We start from the raw sequence: 21,608 nt of genomic DNA on the forward strand, positions 1-21,608 counted from the left end.
GAAGGGGGCATTACTACTGTGAAGGGGGCACACATTGGGCATCACTGTGAAGGGGGCACAATGGGCATTTCTACTATGGAGGGGGTAAAGAGGGCATTACTACTATTAAAAGGGGCACAATGGGCATTACTACCATGGAGGGGGCACAGAGGGAATTATTACTACCAAAGAAGCACAGAGTGTATTACTAATATTAAGGGGACATAATGGGCATTACTACTGTAGAAGGGGCACAATGGGCATTACTACTATGAATGGGACACAATGGGCATTATTACTATGAAGGGGGCATAGATTGCATTACTACTATGAAGGGGGCACAGTAGGCAATACTATTATGAAGGGGGCATAGAGTGCATTAGTACTATGAAGGGGGCACAATGGGCATTATTACTATGAAGGGGGCATAGAGTGCATTACTATTATGAAGGGGCACAATGGGCATGACTATTATGAAGGGGGCATAATGGGCATTACTACTGTGAAGGGGTGTAGAGGGCATTACTACTGTAATGGGGGCACAGTGAGGGCATAACTATTCTGAAGGGGTACAGAGAGGGCATTACTACTGTGAAAGGGGGAACAGAAAGGGCATAACTACTGTGCGGGGACACAATGAGAGCATAACTACTATGAAGGGGGCACAATGAAGGAATAAGTACTTTAAGGGGGTACAATGTGGGCATAACTACTGTAAAAGTTGTACAGTGAGGGCATAAATACTGTGAGGGAGCACAGTGTGGGTATAGCTACCGTGAGGGGGCACAATATGGGCATAACTACTGTGAGGGGGCACATATCTGGACAAAACTACTGTGAAGGTTGTACAATGAGGACAATACTACTGTGTGCAAGAGAAAAGGCCCACCCCGGGTGCCAAACACCTTAGGCACGCCACTGATCAGTACACCTGTGCATTATAGCCTATTACTTTCAGACTGACAAGTACATCGGTTAGGCTAAGCCTATGGCACAATCTAATCAGGCCAGGCTGTCATGACAATACATCGGCCCCCTACAATTATGCTCGCCGGAGGCCGATGGGGACTGTGCCCACTCTATTTAACTGCCTAGATGCCACAGTCGCCATTGACCTCGCCATCCAGCAAGAACCCTGCATCAGTCGTGCTGTTTCAGCCCCACCTGTTTGGTGATTAATGGGATAAATCTGATTAATTGCCCAACACTAATGTAACTCTAATAATTGCATTCAAAGTATCTGATTGCAGGGTGATCGTAACCCCTGGACACAAGCAGTGTATAATGTGATGGAAGAATTAATCCAGCCAGCAAAGGAGGCAATATGGACAATCACAGTACATTAGTAAGTGCCCTGTATTAAACGGAACCTGTCACCGGAATTTTGGGTATAGAGCTGAGGACATGGGCTGCGAGATCGCTGCTAGCACATCCGCAATATCCAGTCCCCATAGCTCTGTGTTTTATTGTGTAAAAAAAACGATTTGATACATATGCAAATTAACCTGAGATGAGTCCTGTCCCTGAGACGAGTCCAGCGTGAAGGAGCCCAGCACCGCCCCGCATCCTCAGAATCTCCTCCTTGCTCCCCGACGTCAGAAAGCCAGAGCGTCGTAATCTCGCGATGCGCGAGCTAGCGCATGCGCAGTGTCGTCATAGTGTCCCTTCCCTGTGCTGGCATCAGCCTCAGGGAACGAACTGCGCATGCGCTAGCTCGCGCATCGCGAGATTACGGCGCTCTAGCTTTCTGACGTCAGGGAGCAAGGAGGAGATTCTGAGGATGCGGGGCGGTGCTGGGCTCCTTCACGCTGGACTCATCTCAGGAACAGGACTCATCTCAGGTTAATTTGCTTATGTATCAAATCGGTTTTTATACACAATAAAAGCACACAGAGCTATGGGGACTGGGTATTGCGGATGTGCTAGCGGCCATCTAGAAACCCATGTCCTCAGCTCTATACCCAAAATCCACGGGACAGGTTCCCTTTAACCTTCTCTACATAATAAATGCCATCTGCTGAAGTGACACAACCTCTTCAAGTCCTCAGGCAGGAGAAATGCACATCAGGCTGGTTTGCATTGGCTCTATGGGTTCTAATATAAACCAATGCCTTATATCTGATATCTACTATACAAGCAATGAAAGGATCACAAGTGCAAATCCACTAGGATTCAATAAAGTGTAACAAAAAGATAAAGTGCCCTGAAAATAAAGTTTGTCACTAAATGTTTTATGAAATAGTTAACCATTTACACATTTTGATACAAAATATACATGTTTAACACCACCACAATGGTAACCACCCTTAGAATGAATGTACATTATTTACAGCACAGTATGCAAATTAAAAAAATGGTGGATTTGTTTAGTTAGCAATTTATAGGTAACCTGAAATGGTCCCATTAAGAACTACGACTCACAAACAACACGACAATACATCTGTGTGTGCGTCGGTGCTGGAATAATAATAAAATGAAAAAAATTAGGTGATAAACAGGACTTGTTGTTAAAGGGGATCTGTCACCACAATCTTGGACCATTATCTACAGTAGTCCACGAGAAGTACAGCAGATAAGGAGTCCAGATCACTACTTTTTATTTTCCTACAATATTGATGACCTATCCTCAATATCTGATTGGTGGAGGTCCAACTCCCAGCACCCCCACCGATCAGCTGTCTGAAGAGGCCACGGGGCTCCGGTGAGCACTGCGACCTCCTCGCAGCTTACCAAACACAGTGCTAAACATTGTTGAGTGGCTGTTCTTGCTGGAATGCGCTTATGCCATGTGACCAATGAACGTGAGGTCACTGGCCTAGGAAGAGGCCGTGGCTGTCATTTGAGCATAGTGGCCTCTTCAAACAGCTGATCGGCGGGAGTGCCCGGAGTCAGACCCCCACTGATCTGACATTGATGACGGAAAACCCCTTTAAAACTGCAGGTCTTATGGGGAGGGGGCAGGGCTAAAGTACTGTGAGTGCACTATGCGCAGCAATGTTGAAGGGTAATAAATAACTAGATCCACGTGGAAACTGTCCAGAAATCCCTAAAAAATGCTATTCTTGCTGGGATTAATGATCCCAGTGACTGTTGGTCTTGTTTTATGATATTTTAGCAACACTCTGGTTAATCAATAACTTGCCGGCTGTGGTTACACAATATGTGAAAATACATGTGACCGAGTCTAGGGCTACATGGCGACTTGTGGCCACGAGACGTAAGATTGGTATTTCACGCTGCTACATTGCAACTTATGACTGAATGTGGATTGTGACCCACAAGTTACTACGACATGACAGTCATTAGAAATCCAAACCTGCAACTGCAACCACATTCACCACAATTAGTTGCTTAGCAGTAAGACATGTAGCCTTAGCCAAAAACTGTGCACGTGGCCAACCTCCTCCTGCAGTCGATTCTGCATCTTCTCCAGTGCCTGTTCATGTTCCTCCTTCATACGCTCCAACTTTCTTTCATGGTCTCTCTGCAGAGCATCACGTTTTTCTTGTAAAAGGTCCATCATCTAAAAATTTGAAAGGATGATTTTGACACATGGAGATACTGTAAAGGGCCCTTTACACTGGCCGACAATTGAACAGATCATCGCTAACCAGTGTTACTAGTAATGCTCGTTAGCGCTGATCATCTACATCGCCGATTAACAGATGAACAAGCGAAACACTCGTTCATCAGGTAATTGGATCTTTTGTGCAGCAGTGGCAGATTGTCCTGTGTGAACACGATCCGCTGCCGGGAAACAACGACATTAGCGATCGCTCCTCCCCATACTGTGGAGGAGCTGAAGGAGATCACTGCATGTATATGCACCGGTCTCTTCCGCCAGTGATCAGAAGATTGTTGGGAAGGAACGCTTCCTTCCCGACAACCTGCTAGATCGTCGTCTCGTGTAAAGGGACCATAAGAAGCTGAAAAAAGCTAAATAGGATAGATAGATATTAAGCGAATACCTGTGTTTCAAAGTCCAACATTTGGCTCATTTTCTTGTTAGCAAGGTGCAATTCACCCGGTGATGCAGAATCCTCTTTCTGCTTGATTTTCTGCAGGTCAGATATTTCCTGAGACAAATAAAAGATTTTTTATTAGACCCCGTTCATATCACTGCTGGTTATTTCTGTTGTTCTGCTCTTTTACAGAAGCAGAGCAATGAACATAAAGATGTGCCAGATCCAGCACAAAACTGAAACCAAAGTAGTATAATGGGGTCCATTCCGGAGTCTCTGCCACAGATGTGAACATGACCTTCTAACATAATTTGTGTATTTGTATGACATGTGAACATTTGGACACCTTGGAGGGATAGACCCAGGAAGCTTGTGACGCACCTGTCTGGACTGCCCATCCCCATACACAAGGTCTGTCCATAGGAGGACGAAGTAGTTGGTATAAAACAACACACACTTCCCGTTTAGCCCCAGTACCATAAGATCGTGACTAAGGGACCACATTTTTAAATACAATACACAGTAAGTGATAAATCTATCCTTGGAAGGTAGTCATGGCATGAGAGAGATAAATAGACAACATATACGAGACCCAAAGCACAAAGGGTCTTCTGTCCAGACCTTGTGATGTTTCTCCAGAGCTTCTGCTCTTAGCTGCTCCAGATCCTCCAAAAGCTTTTTCTCCAAAGACTTAAGAACCTGAAGAAGACCAGAACAAAGGAAACGAGCAGACAGGTCAGACACAGTACCTAGTACTACCAATGAGGAAGGGGGTGTCTGGGAATAGGAGACCAGCTGCAACTTTTTATTTAGAAAACAGCATGAAAGCAATTTTTCTTCCCGCAGTCTCCTCCGCCAACACAAATAATGCATGTTAATCAATAAGTCTGATGTACCCCAAAATGATACCAATGAAAACTACATCTTATCCCTCAAAAAAGCCCTCATATGGACAGATTTTATGTCCTACCGCTGTACAAAAATAGCAAAGCAAAAAAAACGACACGTACTGTATCTGGTATGGCTGTAATCTTACAGACTCATGTTATAAAAGTAACATGTTCATTATTCAGCACGGTAACTGGTGCAAAATTGGCGCTAAATTAATGGGGAACTTCGGTTAATAATTTATATACACCCCAAAATAATGCCATTAAAAAGAAAACTCAATACTTGAAAAACAAGCCCTTATACAGCTACGTCAACGGAAAAAATAAAAACTGCTTTGGCGGTCTGAATATGGGGATGGAAAATAGAAAAAAATAATTTTTTTCCTTGGATATCTTTTTGATAATGTCCGCCTGCATGACACTGGTACTATGCATTCTCGTGGTACCTTCGGATGACTGTTCTTAGGCTGGTGAATACACATCCAGTCAGAAGAACATGCACCTGATGCCTCAATCCCTGGCATTTCCTCTGTGGATATACACTGAACTGAATACCATGGCAGGATTGGCATCGATGCCTAGGAGGCACAAGAGAACATCTGCTACCTATCCGTGGGCCCCAGACTTCTGTCAGATTGCGGGATCAGTCAAAGATAGTGCTGGATCTAAAGAATATTGATCTCTATATTATGGTAAAATAATAGTACATAAGAGGAGTCTGAGGCAGGTAAACCAGGCATAACTAGGGCTATCTCAGCTGAATGGAATGATATCTTTCACTTTGTGATCCATTGCTTCATTCTGGACAAAAAGGACTTTTAATCCATATGCAAATGAGAAGTTAAGTGCACCGAGGGCGGGCACAAGCCACTCTGTGTTCCCTGGCTCCTCCCCCTTCTTGATTGACAGGGCCAGGTTAGATGACTTTGCAGGAAGCTGGTCCTGCCAGTCAGGAAGGAGACCAGGAAGAGCAAAGGGGGGCTTGGACCCACCCCGGTGCACTTAACTGCTCATCTGCATGAAGCAACAAATCAATGCATTTAGCAGATCTAGTCCTACAAGGTATCGCGCCTTAACAGCCGATTTCCTGGTTTACTGTTCAATCTTCCGAGTCAAATGGAAGCTATTCATTTTATAATATTATTTTAAAGGGGTTCTCCAATCATCTCCTGTGAAGAGGTAATATACGTAGATTGTGGGACAACCCCTTTAAGATATACTCTGCTCTTCGTTGATTACATATGTACAACTGAAAAGCATAGTCCATACCTGCTTGGTCTCTTGTCCAAGCTTCTCCCTCAGCTCTTCCAGGGCAGCTTCTCTTTCACGGAGCAGCATCTTCCTTTCTTGTTCAAGTAAATGTTCGGTCTCTTTTTTCATTTTTTCAAGGAGATGATTTTTATCCTGCAGCAGCGTCTCCTCCTGAGACTCTTCCATTTGCTGTAATGTCCGCTCACGCTCTTCTCTGAGCTCCTCTTCCCGGATCCTGCAGAACATCGACAAGTCCGCAGCAGACAAGTGTGGTGAGGACACTTTTCTATACTAAAAGTGAACTTGTCCTGTTTCATAGCAGCACGATAGAAATACAATATTACATGTTTGCGCCTACAATATATAAATATGGCCTGGCACTAATGTGAATGTGCAGACATTACACCATTATAGGATAACACGTAGTGCAAGGAATAGGACTGGGTGGGCATCTGGAAAGCTGCCGCTCCATCAAGTCCTCCTCCGCTACTGATGCAGGTGGGTTTTCACCCATTTTCATGACTGCTGGATCAGTGTGATTTTAGAGTCATTATGTATAAGAGGAATATTACTGTATTTAAAGGCTATTGATACATTTGCATCAGTTTTTCTTACTGAATTGCACCTATTGTGTGATTAAAATAATTTTTGTTGGGGCAGTAGACACGATGTTAAGTTATGAACGGGTGGTATACCAGAAGCGTAGATGCCCATCAAAATTTGAGAAATTATGGGAACCCTGGCTGTCGTTTCGACATCTGAATAACAATGTCTAATATTGTATTTTTATACTTCTGTGCTACAGGGGGGCGGGAGGGGAAGGGTGGGGGGGAAGGGTGAAAATTAGAGTATTGCTGATTGTTTGGTAGCCTGATTGATGTCAGCATAATAAAAGTTATGTCTGTATATCCCTTTTTTGTAAGATCTGTACAACAATGTATTTACATGGTAAAGGCTCAATAAAAAACATCTGATTAAAAAAAAAAAAAAAATATTTTGTTATTGGCTTTAATAAAAAATTCAACCTTTTCTCTTCTGCAGCCCACGTGTGTTCTCATCCATTGCATGCTGCTCAATCCTGTTCAGTTTGAAATCAGCTTGTTTGGTCTGTAGCCCTTCTCTTTGCTCTCCAGAACAATCTTCAAATATTTTTTTTATTTAACCCCTTCAGGACCCTGCCATTTTTCACCTTAAGGACCAGGCCATTTTTTGCAAATCTATGCAAGCTATCTAAACAATGAGCGACCAGGGGGACACTATCATGTAAAGTAACCCCCTGTCACAGAGTAAACACACTCAAGAAATTCTGTGGTTTGCACTGTATACAGATGGGGGATGTATGAATGTCGGCCTGTGGCCCCTCTTCTAGGGACTGATGGCTAGCCTAGTGTTGGTCATGTCCATGTAGGGGCCATAGCCTAGTATGAGTACCCAAGTGACAGCTGGAATCGCCTAAACAACGATCCCAGCCAGATGGGATCCTCAGGCACAGCAGCTAAATATGCTATCACCCCGGTCTTCCCCCAGTTGCTTTCATGTATGGTACATGTAGTTGCTATGGAGGGGACGCAGGCTGTCATGGAAGGCAGCCATGATGCCTAAGGAAGGCATCGGGCTGCCTTCCCTGCCATCGGGTCCCCGTCACATCAGCACGGGGACCCGATGGTCACCCAGCACCCGGCAGGATCCCGCACGTGCCGCGGTCAGCACTGACCGCGGCAGTGCGAAGGATAATGCGCCGGCATCAGTGTTTTCACTGACACCGGCACATACAGCAGGGGAACGGCTATCAGTGACTGCCGGACCCCTGCTGCTGATCGGTCGGGTATATGTACGGCGCTGGTCCTTAAGGGGTTAAAAGAGGACCTGTCCCCTCTCCTGACATGCCTGGTTTAATAGCTTCATGCATTCCCCGTGTAATAACAATTCTGGAGCATCTATCCTTATGGCTCTATGTTGTGTCATTCCTTTATTATTTGCACTAGAAGTTATGAATGAATTGCTAGCAGTCTGCAGTAAGGGTACAGAGGGGAGGTAACCAGTTGGGGGGGGGGGGGGGGGGGGGTGTACCTGCACAGTCTCGCTTTATCCAATCAGTGCTGCCATTTTCAGACTCTGCAGGTACACACCTCCAACCTGTTACCTCCCCTCTGTACCCTTACTGCAGACTGCTAGCAATTCATTCATAACTTCTAATAGAAATAACAAAGTAGTGGCACAACATAGAGCCATAAGAATAGATGCTCCAGAATTGTTATGACACGGGGGATGAATGAAGCTATTAAAACAGGCATTTCAGCATTGGTGACAAGTCCTCTTTAAAGGGGTTTTCCAGCTATAATTGCATTTTAAGTAAGGACCCCTGTCTGCCTCCTGAAAAAGAAGATTCATACTACCCTACTTCACACCGACCCAGTCTTCCACACTGCCTCTGCTATCTCCATCTTCCGGTCCCGACACCGTTTACATCCAAGCTGGCTTCAGTGGTGGCATGCTGCTTGTGGCCACGTCACCACTGAAGCAGTCATTGGATGAGCAGTGTATGTGATCATGTCCATAGCCAGATCTAAACAGTGCCCTGACTGGATGATGGAGAGAGCGGGGGCAGTGAGGAGGTGGTAAGTATTAATCTTTTTTTTTCAGGTGGCATGCTGGGGGCATTACTTAAAATATAATTATAGCCGTAAAACCCATTTAAAGGGGTTGTCAATTTTTTTTTATATTGATGGCCTATCCTCAGGATAGGCCATCAATATCTGATTGGGGGGGGTCTGTCACCCTGCAACCCTGCCAATCAGCTGTTCTCGAGTAGCTCCGAAGCTGGAAGTAAGCTACTCTAATTCACTGCAATGGGAACAGCTCTGCAGTAAGCCGCTCTGTCCACTGCACGACTGTATAATTCTGGTTCCAGAGCGACTCGGGAACAGCTTAAAAGCAGAGGTGCTTAGCGTTGGACCCCCGCTGATTAGACATTGTTGTCCTATCCTGAGGACAGACCATCTGCATAAAAATAGGTTTATTTAATTGGTTGTAAAGATGTTAGCTTACAAGACCATACAGAGCAGCTACAGAGTGAGCCATCAGAGAACTTGTCTGATGCATTTCACTCTGAAGCAGACTGAGCAGCCTGCAAGGTGTGTGACAGTTGAGAATTCTTAATTAAAACCAGTTACAACAATGATTTTTATCACATAATAGATGCAATTCAATAAAAAAAAAATATATAATAATAATGCAAAGTTATTCATGGCCTTTAAGTACACTTGCACTACATGCACATGACTATAAAAGTACGACCACAAGGCGAGGTCGTGTGGCGCTTGTGACACAGCCGTGCTGCGTTCAAGTACCGTGTGGCCGCAAGGGCTGTAATGGGCGCTAAATAAACTCAGACTGTTCTGTATTGTTAATGGCCACGCAACATTGAATGTGCCGCATGGCCATTAACAGTGAAGACAGACTAAACAGTGGCGTCTCATTCGTTTTATTAGAGCCCGCTGCGGCTCCTTTAGCCGCCCAGCACGTACCCTAAGGCAAGCACGCTGCTTACCAAAAGTGAACATTCCAATACCAGCCCCAGAAAGATGGCAACATGCATTTTCCTTCTACTCCTTGTGATTTTCCTCTTACTTCATGTGCTCTTCTTCTTCCTCCCTCTCCAGGTTGAGCTCACTTTCCAGCTTCAACAATTTCTGTTTCTGGATCTCCCGCAGTTTGTCCTCTTCCTTCCTTGTCTCTTCTTCTAACCTGTCTTCTAACGCCCTGTGAAGTCAAGAAGAAAGCATGTCCAGACACCTTTCTGTCTCCTACACATAAACTTAATGCCAGCAAACGATCCATCAGTACTCAAGTATTACTGCCTGTAAGTGTTACTGAGAGGCATAACACATAGGTACCAATGGCAGGCCTCAGGGGAGCAACCCATCAGTGCCCGGTGATAACGATGCATGGGGCCGATGGGAGCCCCCTCCGTCTTCCAGAAATCTGTGATGCACTCATAGCTATTGATCACGATATCTAAGGAGATAAAAGGGAACCTGTCACCAGTTTTATGGTGTCGTACTTAAGGGAAAAATAAATAAGTGACTGATTCTCTTAGCAAAATGCTGGGTCACTTTCTTTAATTGACCCAGTCAATCTGCCAACATCTTGTATTGAAAAGCTCCAGCTGATAATGAGTCCTGAATATTCATGAGCTCCTGACTCTCCCCGCCCACCTGATGTTGAATGAGCAGCATATGAATCAGCAGCAGGTGGGCAGGGGAGTGGCTATAGCTCTGAATTAAATATACGCTGGACTAAATGACATCACGCTGGACTCAAATCAGCTCATTAGCATGCGGCATCTTTGTGTGTATATTATGAGGTAATACATCTAAGGCACTTTTTAGTAGTTAATGATTGTATATAATTAGTTAGATTATAATCAAATATCCACATGACAGGTTCCCTTTAAATGGGAGCTGTGGCAGGGGCAAGGCTGTGCAATATGTATCCGCTCCAGCACATCACGGTACCAATCATAATGTATATTTTTCATGACTGGTTATCCAGAGGCTAAAGAGTGGGGTTTCAGAGAGCGAGGTTGAATTTCCATCCCTGTAAACTGCCTGGTCAGAACTGGTTATGCACTTAGGAACAAGCCAAATGGTTCACAATGCTTTACCTAGCAATGCAGGCCCCTCATTCTGGGGATCAGTGGGCAACACAGGAGCTGGACTTGGACCACCACTGATGAGATAATGGACTTAGAAACTACGGTAGAGAAACTCCCTGGAAGAAGTTGCCCCGACCAATACAACCCCTGTTCTAAATGCAGACCTGGGGGCAATCAGATGATCCATGTGGGTCCAGCAGTTAAAACGCTCAGCTGTTATCACCAGGGCAAGCCATGGACAGCCCAGGTGGCATCACAAAGCGCCAAAATAAACGAATAGAAGGCCATGTAATAGCGGGAGCCAATCTTAACGGCATCTTTAATTAAAAGGGGTCCACCCTAATTAGGGATTATGGGATAAGTTTGTCCCAATGGTAAAATCTCCTCAATGTCATCACTGAATTACCTGAGGTTGCTCTCCTGTTGCTGATATAGTCGACGTTTCTCCTCCTCTTCCTCTTTTCTCAGCCCGTCTCTCAGTTCCTGCAGCTTTTGCCTGTGTTCTTCCTCTACTGCCATCTTCTCCTGCTCCACAACTAATTCAGGAGTACCACGGGAACCTTTAGACGTCTCTACCACAACTTTCACTGGTTCTGCAGTGGGTTTTAAGGGTTCTGCTTTCAGTCTGGACTCTTTGGCTGCACTTTGAAAGGACTGGTAGCCATATTTATGTGATTCTGATAACGACTGATTTTTAGCAATTGCTGGATCGGGGGTAGAGCTTGTAGGCTTGGTTTCTGGAATATTTCTATAATGAAAAAAGCAATGTGAAGCAAGATTGAAAGATTTAATAATGTTTAAAAAAGAAAAAAAAAAAAAAGGGGGAAAATGATTTCCATGTACTTTTTGGCAATCTCCATTAGATCTTTAACAGGCTCAAGGTGATCTTCTTCACTTATGTCTTCGTCAACATCCTCATCCACTTCTTCTTCTTCTTCTTCTTTCGTCTCCTAAAGAAATTGTAGATATGTATTTATATATACACGTCATCAATTTATGGTTGCTGGAGGTCAGACCCCAGGAACCTCCACGACCCTGAGAATAATAGTGTAGAACTGGGTTATAGTCACTATATTTCCCTGCACGGCGGCGCTCCAGGTCATTTGCTGTCCAGGGAAATCCATTCTCATTAATGGTGGAGGCTACAGACCACCAATTATCAGAAACTTAAAGTAATGGCATATTCTAGTGATATGCTATCATTTTATGAGCTGGGAATAATCCATGGCCACTGTGGATTTGCAGCAGATTTCACCCCATGCATTACACATTATTTGGATTTAAAATCAGCACCGCAGATCAATTTACAGCAAATTTGACAGATTGTACATTAAACTGCTGCCGATCTGTGGCAAATCCACAGCATTTTATGCCACATGTGAATATACTCTAAGCTGTGGTGCAGTACGTTACACCAAGCATGTGTTGTGCCTTTTCATAGGTATATACATGGATATCCAATTATTCTAGTCAAGATGGATGTGTATTGCCTTTAAGAGCCATTCTCGACTATATTTCCAATTTTCTATGTCTTGAGTAGGCCAAAGTAAAGGTTTCTGCTCTTTAGTGTTATTCTTCTCATGAATGTACCAGTCTAAAAAGAGGCTTCCTTGTCTACTTATAAATTTATGACGGGAGATAAAGATAAGCTCTATGCAGCTGGTGATAATTACCTATACAATTAGGTATTTATTATTGGAGCAAAATATATAATATGTATGTATTCATTTAATGAGCCTTAGTTAGTCCTTAGCATAAGACAAATCAGTAGGACATTATATATATATATATATATATATATATATATATATATATATATCTTTATATTATTGTATGTTATGAAGACAAAATGTATCCAGTATATTATATATATTTCTCATTAGGAGAATATTCGTCTCTAAAAGAGTGTCTGTAAAGATGTGTGTTTTGTAACAATTAATCACATCTTTGGTATGACAGAGGAGGTACTGATATTTCTGGGAGAAAACAAGGCCTATTCATATCATTACGGTCCATAGATCAACAGTGTGAGAAACATTCAGAGAGACGCCTCTGTCTCTAATTGCTTCAAGTGTCTGAATTAATCCCTATAGCTTTGAATTAGAGCTTCTAAGGTCAAATGTATAGAATACGTTTTATTTCAGACTTACATAAGTTAACCCTTTATACTATGATGCAAATAGCTTATACAGCAGTGCCACCTAGGTATGAGTAGGTGACATTACAACAGTAGCAAGTGCATTGTGGGTAAGGTAAGGTTATGATGTCATATTTCTTATCAATAGTCACGCCCATCCGACAATGATTGGAAAGTTCCAAACTAGGAAGGTGTGTCTAAAATAAAGTTGATCATAAACGAGAGAGAGAGAGAGAGAGAGAGAGAGAGAGAGAGAGAGAGAGAGAGAGAGAGAGAGAGAGAGAGAGAGAGAGAGAGAGAGAGAGAGAGAGAGAGAGAGAGAGAGAGAGAGAGAGAGACACCTGTTGGAGCTCTCTAGAGGGGTCTATCAAGATGAAAGCTATGGTAAGATGCGCTATGATGGACCACTCAGCTTTCCTAGGAGCAGAAGTGAAATTCCTACTAGGACTTGGTAAGAGACACAGAGAATGATTTTTCATTTTATTAAGACTAATTAGATAGTGTAAATATAGAAAAGGGACATTAAAAGGGCAAAAATAATAAAAAGTTTATTAGTGCTACAGGGATGGGGGTGAATGCCTACATTAATCATGAGACATGGTAACAAATCCGTCTAACCAGCTAGTACAACCAAAATATTGTTAATCAGGAACCAACCAGACCAGGGTTAATTGGAGGATCACTGTATAGTAGTTAGCGGATAGACGGACTAATATGTTAAAAAATATATATATAAATCCACTGCATAGAAACCATTTGTGGTCTAATGAGATTCATGGGGATGTCACTCAGTGGTAACCTATGCAGACGGACTATAGACAAAGTGGTATGGTCACTGAGTTGGTCAATGTGTGAATGACCTAATAACCATCAGGACCCTACCACATACAGCGCACATCTACCACTAACCAGAGACAGTGGTATCGCTGGGCAGTAAGGGATAGTATGAGGAGCAGTAGTTTGTAATACCGTGCCTCCGAATACCTATCTCCGATGTGGAAGTGTCTAATCACAGGTGAGAGGCTATTGCTGCCAAGACGCATGCAGCAAACAGCCCACCCGTGCGAACTGAGCTACGGCTCGGAGCTGTTGCCGTCGGAGTATATGCAGCAAACAACCCGCCCGTATGTGTTGAACTACGGCTCAACGCGTTTCCATGCACTTCATCAGTGCATTTCTTCAGGAGCCAGCGTATCTATAACACATTCGCCTGCCTGAGCCGATACCCTAGTGTGGGAAACGGCAAATAATATGAGGCTAATTATAGAGTGCCGCCGAGTCCTAGTGTAGATCTCGGTGCACTGTTTTTAACAAACAAAGTCTCGGCATTGTAATGGCCGTTTCCCACACTAGGGTATCGGCTCAGGCAGGCGAATGTGTTATAGATACGCTGGCTCCTGAAGAAATGCACTGATGAAGTGCATGGAAACGCGTTGAGCCGTAGTTCAACACATACGGGCGGGTTGTTTGCTGCATATACTCCGACGGCAACAGCTCCGAGCCGTAGCTCAGTTCGCACGGGTGGGCTGTTTGCTGCATGCGTCTTGGCAGCAATAGCCTCTCACCTGTGATTAGACACTTCCACATCGGAGATAGGTATTCGGAGGCACGGTATTACAAACTACTGCTCCTCATACTATCCCTTACTGCCCAGCGATACCACTGTCTCTGGTTAGTGGTAGATGTGCGCTGTATGTGGTAGGGTCCTGATGGTTATTAGGTCATTCACACATTGACCAACTCAGTGACCATACCACTTTGTCTATAGTCCGTCTGCATAGGTTACCACTGAGTGACATCCCCATGAATCTCATTAGACCACAAATGGTTTCTATGCAGTGGATTTATATATATATTTTTTAACATATTAGTCCGTCTATCCGCTAACTACTATACAGTGATCCTCCAATTAACCCTGGTCTGGTTGGTTCCTGATTAACAATATTTTGGTTGTACTAGCTGGTTAGACGGATTTGTTACCATGTCTCATGATTAATGTAGGCATTCACCCCCATCCCTGTAGCACTAATAAACTTTTTATTATTTTTGCCCTTTTAATGTCCCTTTTCTATATTTGTTCTGTTTGATTACTAGGGACGTATACCTTCATACATAGTTATATTATATATTTTTGTGCCTAATTAGATAGTGTGGCTGAAATTATACTATCTAGATTGGCGGAAAAAAAAAATTAATTAATCGATCATCTCCCTATTGAGATGTAGTCTTAGGATATTGTGAGGCTTCATTCTACCTGCAGAAGAATCTAGACTCATAATCTAGCAAAGCATTAAATGATTGTATGTATATATATATATATATATATATATATATATATATATATACAATCATTTAATACACACACATATATTTATACACACACATATATATGCACACACACACACACACATACACTGCTCAAAAAAATAAAGGGAACACTTAAACAACACAATGTAACTCCAAGTCAATCACACTTCTGTGAAATCAAACTGTCCACTTAGGAAGCAACACTGAGTGACAATCAATTTCACATGCTGTTGTGCAAATGGGATAGACAACAGGTGGAAATTATAGGCAATTAGCAAGACACCCCCAATAAAGGAGTGGTTCTACAGGTGGTGACCACAGATCACTTCTCAGTTCCTATGCTTCCTGGCTGATGTTTTGGTCACTTTTGAATGCTGGCGGTGCTTTCACTCTAGTGGTAGCATGAGACGGAGTCTACAACCCACACAAGTGGCTCAGGTAGTGCAGCTTATCCAGGATGGCACACTGTGGCAAGAAGGTTTGCTGTGTCTGTCAGCGTAGTGTCCAGAGCATGGAGGCGCTACCAGGAGACAGGCCAGTACATCAGGAGACGTGGAGGAGGCCGTAGGAGGGCAACAACCCAGCAGCAGGACCGCTACCTCCGCCTTTGTGCAAGGAGGAACAGGAGGAGCACTGCCAGAGCCCTGCAAAATGACCTCCAGCAGGCCACAAATGTGCATGTGTCTGCTCAAACGGTCAGAAACAGACTCCATGAGGGTGATATGAGGGCCCGACGTCCACAGGTGGGGGTTGTGCTTACAGCCCAACACCGTGCAGGACGTTTGGCATTTGCCAGAGAACACCAAGATTGGCTAATTCGCCACTGGCGCCCTGTGCTCTTCACAGATGAAAGCAGGTTCACACTGAGCACATGTGACAGACGTGACAGAGTCTGGAGACGCCGCGGAGAACGTTCTGCTGCCTGCAACATCCTCCAGCATGACCGGTTTGGCATTGGGTCAGTAATGGTGTGGGGTGGCATTTCTTTGGAGGGCCGCACAGCCCTCCATGTGCTCGCCAGAGGTAGCCTGACTGCCATTAGGTACCGAGATGAGATCCTCAGACCCCTTGTGAGACCATATGCTGGTGCGGTTGGCCCTGGGTTCCTCCTAATGCAAGACAATGCTAGACCTCATATGGCTGGAGTGTGTCAGCAGTTCCTGCAAGACGAAGGCATTGATGCTATGGACTGGCCCACCCGTTCCCCAGACCTGAATCCAATTGAGCACATCTGGGACATCATGTCTCGCTCTATCCACCAACGTCACGTTGCACCACAGACTGTCCAGGAGTTGGCAGGTCTGGGAGGAGATCCCTCAGGAGACCGTCCGCCACCTCATCAGGAGCATGCACAGGCATTGTAGGGAGGTCATACAGGCACGTGGAGGCCACACACACTACTGAGCCTCATTTTGACTTGTTTTAAGGACATTACATCAAAGTTGGATCAGCCTGTAGTGTGTTTTTCCACTTTAATTTTGAGTGACTCCAAATCAAGACCTCCATGGGTTGAAAATTTTGATTTCCATTTTTTTATTTTTGTGTGATTTTGTTGTCAGCACATTCAACTATGTAAAGAACAAAGTATTTCAGAAGAATATTTAATTAACTCAGAACTAGGATGTGTTATTTTTGTATATATATATTATAATACCTGTGTATTATTGTATAATGTAGGACTACATTTTTATCATTAACGTCATCTCACGTCAAAAAGAACTTATTTATCTGAGGAAATAGTCGGACTCAGATGTGAATTGCATCAATTAGGTTGTCTACAACTCACCAGGTCATGATTTTAAGAATTTATGACAAATTTGATACATTTTATTATTTTTTATGGTTAATTATTCTATGACCATAATTAATAATTCTTAATTGAATTATTACCACCCGACACATGACAGGACCTTAGTTGAGGCTGCAGTTTTTCACATGTTCGGAGATGCAGGGTAATGTCTTATAAGACTGGCTGCTCGGTCCTTGGGGTAACTTTGGCAGGGTGATCACTGTACCAAATCTTCTGCACTTAGAGATACTGTAATGGCCTACATTTTGGTCCAGTGGAGTCCCAAAGCTTTTGCAAAAACTTTTTTCCCCCTTAGATCATGACTATGAAGTGTCTTCTATATTCATCTAATCCAGAATATTTTTTAAAAAACACAACCATCAGCTCTCATGGATGTTGGATTAAAAGAATTCTACATTTAACAAGCCAGGTATAAGCTTGTGTGAACAAGCACCTAAACACACCCATCATGTGATCTCAGGTGCCTTGGCAGCTGCTTTCTGGCACCAGCTGCTCCAACTCAGAAAATTACATAGGCACTAATATCCAATAGTTCTTTTCTACATCTGTTAACCAAATCTGAGTACGCTCTATGCCTCTAATATAAACTGCAGCGTAGTATATCATTATCCACCAAACCATTGGAGCTTAACGTAAAATATAGCCTACAGCTCTAATAAATAGCTTGGGCTCGTTTCACTTTACAAATATCATTTTTCCAGCCTTTTAAAAAGCAGTGTGCCCCTTCTGTTGTACCTGCCCGTGCGTAGTGATCACAGGTCGGCTAATCCTATAGACACAGGTGGCCAAATGCTGGAGCTGTCATCCAGCTGAGCCCTGGAACAAAAGCTGCAGACAACTCTGCAATGAAAGAGACCAGAATGTAATAAGCATGTGGTGCCACCTGCTGGCTGCATGCATTCATTACATCAATCTTTTTCTTTTTCTCCTATGGCTTATATCATTGCTGCCTATTGCAGAATAATAATTCTTCTGTCTGACATCATTACAATACTTGTGGGATTCGCAGCATCTTTATCTGCCCATACAATTGTGATCTGAGAAAGTCAAGAAGACAGAGTTATAGAATTTGTTGCCAAATTAAGCCTCATTCACACGTCCATGTCCGTGCTCAAATCCGGGGGAATGTGGGTCCGTTTTTTGCTATCCGGGTGTCATCCGTGTTTCACTGACATTGCACAGCTGAAAAATAATTTTCAAAGCATCTCTTCTTAAAGGGGTTTTCCCATCTTAGACAATTGGGGCATATCGCACCTACAATGGGGGACCCGCACCTACAATGAGAACGGAGCCGGGAAATGAGCGGTGAGACCCGCACCTATCAGACAATGGGGGCATATCCTAGCGATATGCCCTCATTGTCTGAGATGGGAATACCCCTTTAATGATCAGTGAAACACAGAAGGCATCCGTGGCTTTCACAGACCCATAGACTTTAATGGGCATGATGGATCCGTGAACATGGACAAAATAGAGCATGCATCCGTGCTAAAAACACAGACCCACGGACCGTGGTAAAAAAACTAATGTGTGAATACACACATAAAAATGAATGGGGACGCGTGCAGTCCGCGGAGAACGCATACAGCACACGTCCGAGGAACAGTGACATGTGAATGAGGCATTATGGCAACATTTTCCATAACCAAGGAGAATGCAAATCCAACTGAAGGCAGACATCTGTGGAACAGTCGATCTGCCGCTTTGGATTTCTCAGTGGTGAAGAAGCTCGTGAAATAATTACAAAGTCAACAATGGGGGCCATTTATCAAGGTATTTGCAGCTATTATGGTCATAAAAATAGTCGCAATCCCCTTTTTGACTGACCGTGCAGAAATATTAACACGGCTGGTATCGAAAGGTTATAGGCAGTTGGGCGGGACGGGGGTGGAGCGCGGGTGTGTCGGGGCCAGGACTCCAGCAAATTTACCAACATGTATGTCTGGAAACAGGCATACATATGTTTGCGAAAAACTACAGCAGCCTGGGGCTGGAGTAGTTTTTCTGCCAGGTGCATGATGGCCTTAGATTAGCCTAATTTAGGAGTAGGCTAATCCTCCGGCAGCTGAAAGTCAAACAAAGACCGGCGTAAAAGCGGCAGTCTTTGTAAATGGGCCCCAATAAGCCAGACCATTTTTTGACTCGCAGAGATTTTTGATCTATTTAGTTCTGGTATGCAATGATACGTGGACCCAGCCATAGGCGTCAGATGGGCTTCGCATTAAAAACCGTCTGTACTGCGGCTGGCATACACAGACGATTTTTAATACGCAGCGAGGTTCCCAAGTCCATGCAGGACATAGATGTGGAACTTTCCAGAGAAAACTGTCTCCAGATCCATCTTCCGTGAGAGACACACAAACTAGTATATGCACCATTATTTCTATGAGTCCAGGTGTTGTGCACACAGACGACAAATACGGCTGTCTGAATAAGGCCTCAGTGGCATGTGAGTGGTTTCTCAACTCAGGTTCTGCATGATTCAGAGTTTTAGCCACAGAGAAGAATTTTTAAGCAATTCTTACTAATCTTTATGCTTTGATGCTAAATTACATTACGGCATCGATGACTGTAAATGGTGGCGTTTCCACAATGTGCCAGATGTCTACTTTTAGAAAATATATGGCTATTGATAGGATAGTCCATAAATGTCCAACAGGTTCAGATCCCACCCCTAAGACCCCCTCCTATCTCAAGACTGTGCCCTGAAGTTAATGGACAGAAAGCTACACATACACAGCCACCTTCCATGCACCACTCAGGAACTTCCCTACTGCAGTTAACGGAGAATAATCCACACATGCACCGCATGCTCTTCATTCACGGCCAGACCACGTTCTGGAGATAGCAGTGGGTCCCAGAGGTGGGTCCTGCGTTTAAAGGATATTTATGGTATATCCTATCAATATGGGGAGATGGAACACACCCTTTAACATGTGATGTGTGGGTGTCTTACTTTTGGGCTTAAAGGTCCAGGAGACAGTGCGCTGATGTCAAGAACTTTCTCCAGTGATCGACCACCAAGTCCAAAGTCCTGTGGAATAAACCATGGTAAAAAAATGAGGACAAATAAAAAATGTGATCTACTCATAATAATCTCTGTGACACTGGTGTGTAATCGATGGAATTTATATACTATATGGCTAAACGTATTGGGACACCTCAACATTACAGCTACAGGAGCTTCTATCACATCCCAATCTAAATCCATAGGCATTTGGGAACATTTTCTACGAGATTTTGGAGTGTGTCTGTGGGAATCTTTGCCCATTCATCCAGCAGAGCATTTTTGATGTTAGGGAGTATCGTCCCCATCACGGGCTGCTATTGGTCGTCGTTAACCCCCCCCCCTTCCCCCCCAATACCATACCTCCAGCCGCTGGATGTTTTCGGAGATACATCGGCGGCTGGGCGGGCAGCAGAAACTACGTGGGTGCCGGGGAGCGAGGCAAGTACAATCTGTGTTAGGGGCCCAGGCATTTGAGGGGGAGCATTTTTGGGGTTGGATGACCCCTTTAGGACTTCCCTTCACTGGAACTAAGGGGCAAAGGCCAAGCCATGAAAAACACCCCCACAGAATTATCCCTCTGCACCAAAAGTTTACAGTTGGCACAATGCAGTCAGGCAGGTACCGTTCTCCTGACATTCACCAAACCCAGACTCGTCACTCAGACTGCCAGATAGAGAAGTGGGATACATCACGCCACAGAACATGTTTTCACTGCGCCAGAGTCCTGTGGTGCTATGCTTTAGCCCCTTTTCAGATGAGCGAATTCCACGCATCAAGCTCGCAGTGCGAGTATGTGGCAGCTCCCGTCCTGACCTCCCAGCATTGACTCGATCGCATAGCATTATATTGATTTATGATGCTTTGTAACCCTAAGAGTACAGCATTATGTCAGTGTTATCCAATACATTCCAGAACTGTAAGGGTTACATAGCATCATAAATCAATATAATGCTATGTGAGCCCGACAGTGCTGGGAGGTCAGGACAGGAGCTGCCTCATACACGGCGAGTCCAATGCGTGGAAGTCGCTCGTCTGAAAGGGGCCTTACACCTCTCTATCCGACCTCTGGCATTATGCTTGGTAATGTAAGACTTGCATGCTGCTACTCGGCCATGGAAACCCATGCCATCAAGCTCCCGGCACAGCACAGTTTTATGTGGCAGAGGAGGTTTGGACTCTGCAGTTATGCAGTCAGCAGAGCGTTGGTGATTTTTATGCACTGTGCTCCTTAGCACTCGGAAACCCCGCTCTGTAACATGGTCTCCGCTTTGTATGCGAGTTGCTGCGGTTCCTTTCACTGTACAAAAATACAACACAGGTCATGGTGGAATATCTAGGAGCGAAGATATTTCATGAACTGACTTGTTGCAGCAGTGACCTCATATTATAGGACCACTCTGGAAAGCTGTTTTTTCACAAATGTCTCTAAAAGGTAACTGGAGCTGGATTTTATACACCTGTGGCAATGGGACTGAATGAATCGCCTGAATTCAATGATTAAGATGTGTGTTCCGATACGTTTGTCCATATAGTGTATGTAATATACATTATTTAAATAGCCAGAAGTAAGCGTCAAAAACAGTAAAGGTTATAAATCAAATACAT

At 44.0% G+C, this 21,608-nt stretch overlaps 1 protein-coding gene across 3 annotated transcripts in view; it reads right to left on the reverse strand.

Annotated features, from left to right (window-relative positions):
- The window catches only part of CEP164 (centrosomal protein 164), a 102,622-nt gene that overhangs the window by 38,941 nt on the left and 42,073 nt on the right, over positions 1-21,608 (reverse strand). For all 3 annotated transcript variants that reach the window (XM_040425851.1, XM_040425858.1, XM_040425843.1), the window contains exons 9-16: positions 19,950-20,027; positions 11,583-11,689; positions 11,146-11,487; positions 9,713-9,844; positions 6,101-6,317; positions 4,563-4,640; positions 3,948-4,055; positions 3,380-3,502 (exon numbers count right to left, since the gene is read on the reverse strand). In XM_040425851.1, coding sequence (XP_040281785.1) covers positions 3,380-3,502; positions 3,948-4,055; positions 4,563-4,640; positions 6,101-6,317; positions 9,713-9,844; positions 11,146-11,487; positions 11,583-11,689; positions 19,950-20,027 — 1,185 coding nt within the window. The remainder of the gene's footprint in view (positions 1-3,379; positions 3,503-3,947; positions 4,056-4,562; positions 4,641-6,100; positions 6,318-9,712; positions 9,845-11,145; positions 11,488-11,582; positions 11,690-19,949; positions 20,028-21,608) is intronic.

This window comes from Bufo bufo, chromosome 1 (assembly GCF_905171765.1).
Source record: "Bufo bufo chromosome 1, aBufBuf1.1, whole genome shotgun sequence".
Classification (NCBI taxonomy): Eukaryota; Metazoa; Chordata; class Amphibia; order Anura; family Bufonidae; genus Bufo; species Bufo bufo.